The sequence below is a fragment of the Amblyomma americanum genome, chromosome 2, assembly GCF_052857255.1.
Source record: "Amblyomma americanum isolate KBUSLIRL-KWMA chromosome 2, ASM5285725v1, whole genome shotgun sequence".
In the NCBI taxonomy this organism is placed as follows: Eukaryota; Metazoa; Arthropoda; class Arachnida; order Ixodida; family Ixodidae; genus Amblyomma; species Amblyomma americanum.
Genome location: NC_135498.1, coordinates 25096753 through 25105322, shown reverse-complemented (window position 1 = coordinate 25105322; position 8570 = coordinate 25096753). Strand labels below are relative to the sequence as shown.

Below are 8570 nucleotides of genomic sequence, written 5' to 3'. Positions count from 1 at the left end.
TGTCAGCGGGGTCACGCAGTACAGTTTGTGGGCGATTTGGCCAGCCGCAAAACTGGCGTTCCCCACGAACAGCTCGGTCTTACTGATTAAACGTAGGCTGCGCAAGTAGACTAATCAAGCTCAACTTGTTTTATTTCACGTTTTATAAAAACCACATGTTACTTGTTTCCACAAGGCGACCACAGGCCACTTGATACGGTGCTATCGCTTCTCCTCGCGCTCATGCGGCGTGTAGAGTGGGGCCCCCGGCCCCATCAAGATGGGAAATGGGTTGCGTCATGCCAAAAGACGCCAAAACTAGTTCTTCGGTGGTGGAGACGCCTTTTCTTTGTCAGAACCGAGGATGTCCTGCTCAAGCTCCCACAGTTCGATGTTCTGCGTGCGGATAGCATTTTTCACACACTCCTGGTAAACTTTCAACAGCGGAGCGCAGCGATCTTCCTTGCGTCCCTTGAGAAAATGCTCCGAGAACCAACTCTGAAAGCACGTGTCGTATTCCTTCTTCAGCTCGTTGCACTCTTCTCCGACACTGTTCATTTTGCAAAACCATAGCACTGATGCGTGCTGCAGTCAAAAACAAGTTGTTCAGTCCGAAACCATATCACCACTCGACTTATCTGAGACAAGAGAACTCTTCCTTCCGCCAACAACAAACACAGCCGAGCACAATCAACCATCAACGCGTTCCCGCTGGAAGCAGAAGCCGCAAGGCCAGCCGGAGGTCGCGCCGAAGCCATCGTTAAAAGCGGGAATGGCGGGAATTCGCGTTTGATCCAGTATGCATTAAATATTACTGCTTTAAACTGTTTAATCAACGTTTAGCTCCAGATGAATTATTAAATGGCGTTCACAATAAATTCAGAAATTGCGTCTTTTGAGATTTAAAAGATGCATTTGATAATTCGTCCGATATTTATTCAGAAGTTCGTATATTCGGGCATTAGAGAAATAGAATGGAGAAGAGCTCTGCAGTACTGCCAGGACATGCATTTTTAACCCACAAGAGTTCCTGGAGAGAAATCACTGTTGGTGGATGTAGTGCATTGTAAAAATGTCATGCAGTGAATTCCATAAAATGTTACACCCCTTACAATAACCTCCTTGAATGCTGCAGGTTTCCAGCGAATGAAAAATAAACGATTCCTTTCCCTTGCTTCAGAGGTAACTTACGTTTCAGTCCTTGACCTTATATATATATTCTCTTACTATTAACAATAATTTACCAAACTGCCACAGATCGTTTCAAGAATTCATTCACTGAATTTTATTAAGTCATGTATAACACTGTTTGGAGATGATTGCACATTTCACAGGTTTGACCTAATTATAATTCTATCACTTCATTATTCAGATGCTGACAGTGTTGTTGTGAGGTGCAATGAGTTGCAGATGCTTAACAATAGAAAATATTATAGTCGTTACATATGCTTGCACAGCTATACTGTATATGCATACATTATTTGGGTAGCAGTACTAAAACCCAATGGTGTATTTTGTGAGTCAAGCTTTTTTAAAATGTAACTGTGTTTGATGCTTTTTCATTAAACCCTTGCTTGTTCTAAGTATTAGTAAGTTTGCTCTTTTCAAGTGTCACATAATGTACTTTTTAAGCAGTAAGATGTTGGTCCCGACATAGCACACAACTCAATTTAGCTAGGTATACCCTCATACACAAAAATCCAACTGCTTATAGTTTGAATAGTCTTGCCTAGCGATACTTTTTCATAAAATGTATTGGGCTTTCACTTGTAATGTACACAGATACAGACTGGACCTCTAGCTCCACACTACATATTTCCTCCGGACCACCACTACCTGGTCTTTTAACTGACCAACCACTTTTATATAGTCATAGAGTCATATATAGAAATAGTCTGTTGTTAAGGCTTTTCTTGCTACCTAAACTAGACGCTAATCGCAAGACGAAATTATAGGTGCGAGAATTTTGATTCCCCTAGCTTCTTTTTAAATAATCGAACATGAAAAATCTAATTGTGTTCATTGCTGTGTTCGGTCAGCGGAGTAATACCACACCGTATACAGACCATGATCCATTGTTGTCAGCTGATGTTTTTTACAGTTGTATTCACTTCATGAAGATTTTCAAAATCTAACGAGAAATACTTCTCATCATTTGCTGCAGTGTTCTTAAATCTGGAAGTGTCCATCTCTCTCCCATTTACTGCCACATGTACACGTTGCTCATTTTTGTTATAATCTGTATTCAAAGAAAAATGTGAATATCTCTCATGGCTCCAGTACTTTGTTCAAAAAAAAATGATGCCAAGTAATCAAGTTCTTCATGGGGCCTGGGCCTTATTTTCATTATTAACTCATGAAAGAGTTCAAAAGCTCCTTTATGTCAAAACTTTTCTCGCCATCTGAAACGTTTCGGTGTAATTACCTAGCTTAGTTAATTAAGTCAGCACAAGGTGATGTCCCTGAGCACTTGTGCTTGGCTTGCACTTCTGATGCGTAACGGCTTCATACAGGGTGAATCTGCAGCATGTGAAGCAAGGCGCTTTTTATTTGCCAATCTTGGCAGCACTTGTGGCACTGCTTCTGTCTTGTTTCGATGGTACTTGTCTATCAATATGGCGTAGCACAACAAACCAATATATCAATTGTGCATGTAAAATGACGCACATATGACCAGGTGCAGTTTGCAGACTTTACGTGACCTTACTGCTATTTGCATTTCATTACCCGCTTACCCACTGATTTTCCAAACGGTACAAGCTTTCCCCATGCCTGGAGCTAGGATATCCCCATCTTCCTTTTACAAATCTTGTGGCATGGTGCAAATCGTGCTTTAGGAACTGTAGTGTACTATTAGCTGATGAAATGATCCCAGTAATGCGAGCAGTCCAGGACAAACAACTAGGTTAGATAATGCTGAGGTACACTCACCATCGGAAGCTTATGGAATGCAACATTAGCAAAAAAAATTTAATTTCATTATCGCCTTTGCATGCAGTCTAGTTTACATATATGCAGCCTAATCCTGAGTGTGCAAATTGCACACTACACCCTTAAATCTCATGCAATGCATACTGAATGAAAAGAACATAAAATCGTTCTCCCACATTGCGTTCCATAAACTTTTGATGGTGGCTGTATATAAGTGACAGCGCCAGTTGTGGAGAGACATTGGCAGCCTTACAGAATGAGAAGTGATTAACACAGTGGGTAAAATACATGAATTTGCAATGATATCCAAGAAATTTACCCAAAGCAAAGCCCTTAGCTCTAGGAGCGAGACTTGAGGAATGACAGTGCAGAGCTCTTCCCACTTAATTCTGTACAAACAGAAAAGGGACCAAAAATTTCCACTCTCAGAACATTCAAAAATTTTTATTTCCATGCCAGCAAAACTGCAGATAGTTGAAAAGTAACAGGCAAATCATTTCATCGATCATTGTATAATTCATTATAGTGCTAAAAACTCATAAAATCCTTTTTAAAGAGCGAGGTACAGGTGAAAAAACCGCCATAAAGCTTGCAAAATATATTCTTCATAGACTAGCTGGTAGACGAGATAAAGATAACTTCCAGCAAGCACCATGAATACTCCTTGAGCCTTCAGACACAAGAATATTAATAAAGCAAATGACAGCAACCGAACTTTGGGAGAAATACATACTTGTATATATTGTAGAAGTCTTCCAAAGTTCTCATGCCTGCACGAACTGCATATTGTGAATGTTAAACGGTGGTGCTTGCATATTTGCCACATCATGGCAGGAGACAAGCTACGGAAAATGACTTTATGATGGGGTGAGACTTTTGTCAAAAAATTGATTTTTAGATGTCGCGACTGGCCGACTGAGCATTTCTTTAATTTTCAGAAAATACATTGCTCTCTGGTGTCTGCCACTTCAAAAATGCTTTCTTGATCATAGTTCATTGTCACGACGAGTGGAAAAGTGTTTCCGGAGGCTTTATTTGCCTTTTTCTAGAAACAGCATTTTTTGAGGTTTATGTACCTTTTTTTCAGAGACTATAAGGCTTAAGCAAACAATATTTTCCACACATTTCTATCAGTGCCTTTTACTTGACTGGAACCAGTATTAATAGCTAATTAAGTCGATTTGTATTTTTGTTGCACAGAGAAAGAAAAACATTATATTCTCTGTTCAAAGTGCAAAGTTCTAGTCCCAGCTATGAAGAATAACCTTGTACAAGATTTCAGGAATCTGCATCTAGAAGATTCTAAGAGAAAGGTACTTAGTGGGGAAAAATGAAAACAAATAAATACAAAATTTTAATCATCTTTTGAGCTGTAATGCAAGCTGCCTCCATTTAGAAGATTGCTAGCAAATATCATAGCCACAGCTTTTATTACTCGTCCAGAGACAATTTTTTAAGACCTTTTTCAAAGTCTCACCCCACTTTAAATGTGTACTTGCTTACAACATGTCGAGTCACACATACCTGTGCTCTGCTGTCTTAAAATCAGTTGCTGGGCGAGTTGGTACTTCATGCCTACATTCACAGCGCAAAGACGAACACGGACACGAGGGCACTTTGTGGTGTCTCCCCTCGTGCCCGTGTTCGTCTTTGCGCTGTGAATGTAAGCAGTCTGCTGTCTTGCGCTCTGCTGTCATTTTCTCTTTAGCATTGATAGTAGAAATAGACTTGTTTACAAGTGCAGCAAGCCTTTGTGCATGCTATTACCTGCATAAGTGTTTTGTTTATGCTCATGCCAACAGATTTAGATGGACACACTCCATTGCACAGTTCAAATAAAGCTTCAAACATTAATGGAGGGCCACTTGTGCACAGAATGTTCTATTCTCAGGGAAGACGCAATCTCCCTGTGTGGATACGTTTGTCGATCCATTCGCTACCTACTTCCAATGCTTCATTCAGGTCATCTCCTGAAACATCAGCCTTATCACCTCTGGCGCCACCTTGGACTTTGCCACCATGAAGTCTAATGATTAGTTTGTTTAGTTCACTATTATCAGACAACCTAAATGCACGGTTTCTAAAGAGACCCCACATTGGACGAGAAACAAAGTTCTCCTGTTCAAACTTGAAAATAAACTCCGGTAAGTTACTGACACAACTCCATTTCTCCTTCGGAATGGTTGTGAAGAGGTCCTTCAGAGAGTTTGGTGTGACTGGCGCAGTGTAACTGTCACCATACTCGTCGTACAAGTTGTTTAAACGCTTCTCAGTTTCAGCACTTGGACACCACAAGTCTGCTGGCTGCCATGGCCTAAGCTCATTGCAGTCAAGTTGTGCAAGAAATTTGTCTGCCTTAACAACATCCCATTTTCTTGTGTTCATAATACCGCGCACTCTGAAATTAACCTTTTCTGCGACAACACAAAAAGTTTCCTTGCTTGGGTTTTGGACAACACTGCCTCCAACTTCTGCCACCCTGACTTCCAGCTGTTGCTTTTTTTCTTTGCAGCTCATGAGAATGCACAATTCTTTTCCCTGCAGTATGTCACCCTTTTTTACAATATCAGATAAATCAGCCGGCTGAAGATGTGCCCCTATAGACCCCTTGGCATAGGCTCCAACACGTCTCTTTTTTGCAGGCGATCCACCGTCTTCCTCGTCGAGGCTAACCATAGCAGTGGCAAGCTTTCCACCAGCAGCCTTCTCCAATTCGCAAAGCTCTGTATAGGACAGGACATCGTGCCAAGGTTTGTCATGACGAATAAGAGCCACGCGAGGAAATCGCAGCGTTATTCCTGTCCTGAACTGACTGCTACGAACTAGTTCTGAAGCCTTGATCTGGAGCACCACAGAGTCGCGTGGTTCAAGGTACAAGTCTGGTTTCTCCTTCAGGCCCTGAGCTAACACAACTTTCTCCGGAGGTCTTTTGGGGTCGTACACTTTCCACTTTGAAGCGAGCTGAGCCAACAGCTCATCCAGTTCTTGCAAGCTGTACCCTGAACCCACCTTTGCCACTGACCAAAATGACTGAGGCATCCCCTCATCGTCACAATCACCACTGGCAACGCCCAAAAGGAAGTGAGACACAATGCCACTCCGGCGCCCTTCTCCAAAGTATCCACCAAGAATGAGCATGTCAAGATCTGAAACTAAATTGTCAACATACTCTGGCTTCAATTTTAGCCAGCCTGCTTTCCTCGCATTGGGCTTGTAGATGGACGTTACTTTCTTGAGGACAATACCTTCCTCTTGGTTCTCAATCGCTTGGTTCAGAAATCGAACCGCATCCTCTCGAGTAGAACCCTTCTGCCTTCTAGAGATCTGTATTCTACCAGGAACTTCTACTACAGCCTTTTCAAGAAGATCTACACGTTTATGAAGAGGCATATTTGTTGTGACTTGCCCATTCAGGAGAAGAATATCAAAGGCAACAAAACACGGTTGCAGTGATGAGTTTTCAGTCAGGCTTTTCACATCTACGTGGGAACCTTTTGACACAAATCGCTCGTGTCTTGGGTCAAACCCAATCACTTCTCCATCTAAGATGCAGCTCTGAACATCACTTCGAAAAGAGCCAGCTATGTACTGTGTCAGTGAGCCTTCATCAGCAGTAGCTCCGAAACCGGAGCTGTAGTCATGGCTACGCCGTGTGAAGTATCTGTAAAGAAGAAAAAAAGCAATATTAAGCTTCCCAAGTACATACCGTGACATGAATATTTAAACACAGTGATAAAGTTGCATTAAGGATTAAGCAAAATGGTAAGTCTGGAAAAGGTACCTTCAGAACGAGGGGCATGATAATCTTTTATCACAGTTAAAAATATGTTATATACGAAGGGGTGCCAATTGTGCAATCTCCTGCAATGAAACTTTTCAAGCGAGGTTTACATCAACGGAATTATCAGTGATAAAAGAATAAAAGAAGGGCTCAGCACCTCTGAGGCTTTCAATCTCTTCTCTAGACTTGCACCAGACGCAAGGTGTCAAAGACGCAGGATGGACAAAGCACTTCATCGGTCTGCCATCTTCTTCGTACTGTCTTTTTGTGCTGATGGTTTTCTTAGGTGCAACCATCTAGTCAAACTAGTTGAGCAAGGCCCTTTCCTGCACTGCTGTGCCAGACATTTCAGATGTTGCAGATAATTAATCACAAAAGCCTTTAAAAAACAAGTACTGTCAACATAACTATGATTCCTTGCAGAAAACTGAAGATAGCAGCACTGAAAAACTATGACAGTTCTTAGTGGTCTACACCACCCAAGAATGGAGAAATTCAGTTAGACTGCACCCAACAGAGCACATTCACATGTCAAGATATGATGAATAGTCAAGTAAACACACCTGAACTCAGTGCCATTCTTGTGAACTTGCAGGCGTTCACCATCGAATTTAGTCTCGGAAAAGAAAGGCTCGCGATTCAAGCGACGCTCCACGGTACGCGGCTCCGCTCGCTCAGCCAGCATCGGCCGCACGGCGCTAAATAGCGAGACCTGAATTTCGTGCTGCCGGACTTTCGGGTCTCTCAGCTCTCGACACACCTTCGACAGGCTACTGGTGACGTCAAAGACGTCGTGCGCATCTGGGTGATAGCAGGAGAGAATGCTCTGTTCGCTCATACCCATCTTCATATCCTTGAGAATCATTCGCACAAGCCACTTCTGTTCTGAAGCCGTTGTGTGGCAGAGCAGCGTGCACAATGTATCTTTAATTCGCTGGCTCCCTTCAGCTCCGCCGAGCGCGTGGGCTTTGGAAATCTCGTCCAGATGCCCATTGACGGCGGCGATCGTAAGCGACCCTTTGGTAGGGCAGCGATTTCGAAGCACCAAGTAGGCGACGTTTGCAAAGTCACCAGCCTCTGCTTTGGCCACCTTTGGCGCTCTGTACAGCAACAGCTTTTGGGCGTCCGGACTGTCTTTGCCTAGAGCGAGCACTTCGATGTAGAGCCTGGCCAAAGTAGTTTCCTTGATTCCATACGCAGGACGGTCTCTGTCGAGGTGTGGCAGCAAAAGTCTCATCGCGGGGAAGAAGGTGTCGTCGGCCGCAGCTTGAACTCCATTCCCGACGTGAAGTTTGGCGTGGAACCCACGCCAGTAAGCGACGAACTTCTCCAGCAAGTTGCGCTTCTCACTCCTGTCCTGCTTGCCACATATTTTCTCGCACAGCCTGCACAGGTCGCCGAAAGGCACTTTGTGGGCAACTGTTTCGGGAAGGGGGGCACTTTGTCGGGAGGTTTGTGGATCCACCCCTGATGGATCCATCGTTGATGCACAGAAGACGCCCACGAGATGTTCTCCGAGGGAAGCACTCGTGAAGTTTCTGGACTTAGGGTCACGGCTGGCTCCAATCAAATCAAACGAAGCTGTTCATCAAAGAAAGGGATTCAAGATAAGAAGTGCATGTTTATGCTAGGTTGACTCCAAGCATGTATGGTATACGGGACTTTAAAAACAAGAACTGCAGAACAGCGCTCACATTAATTATACTTTATACATGGCAGATTGCTTTCGACGAGTTTGTGTGAACATAGGAGACCCGGAGCAACGAATGCTACTGCCACTACCATCACTGAGCGCAAGAGGCAGAACAAGCGCGCGAAGAATCGGCAACTCGTCTTTTGGCCTGTCTTGGATAGAAAAGCTTCTCCTAGCTGAGCTGGC

At 43.3% G+C, this 8570-nt stretch overlaps 2 protein-coding genes across 2 annotated transcripts; both read right to left on the bottom strand.

Annotated features, from left to right (window-relative positions):
• Nucleotides 1-106: 106 nt before the first annotated feature.
• On the bottom strand, nt 107-685 carry LOC144120801 (uncharacterized). Its single transcript, XM_077653507.1, has one exon. It carries the CDS (start codon nt 535-537, stop codon nt 298-300), a length of 240 nt encoding a protein of 79 aa, XP_077509633.1. The 5' UTR covers nt 538-685; the 3' UTR covers nt 107-297.
• A 2650-nt stretch (nt 686-3335) lies between these two features.
• DNAlig4 (DNA ligase 4) lies at nt 3336-8525 on the bottom strand. Its single transcript, XM_077653504.1, has 2 exons — nt 7255-8525; nt 3336-6571 (listed from the first exon to the last, which is right to left on the bottom strand). Exons 1-2 carry the CDS (start codon nt 8169-8171, stop codon nt 4798-4800), a joined length of 2691 nt encoding a protein of 896 aa, XP_077509630.1. The 5' UTR covers nt 8172-8525; the 3' UTR covers nt 3336-4797.
• Nucleotides 8526-8570: the final 45 nt, after the last annotated feature.

What these genes read in the sequence shown, in the direction of transcription:
- LOC144120801 (XM_077653507.1), bottom strand. Translation starts at nt 537, where the DNA reads ATGAACAGTGTCGGAGAAGAGTGCAACGAGCTGAAGAAGGAATACGAC.
- DNAlig4 (XM_077653504.1), bottom strand. Translation starts at nt 8,171, where the DNA reads ATGGATCCATCAGGGGTGGATCCACAAACCTCCCGACAAAGTGCCCCC. An exon ending in AAGAATGGCACTGAGTTCAG is followed by an intron (nt 6,572 to 7,254) that starts GTGTGTTTACTT and finishes TCTTCTTTACAG; the next exon opens with ATACTTCACACGGCGTAGCC.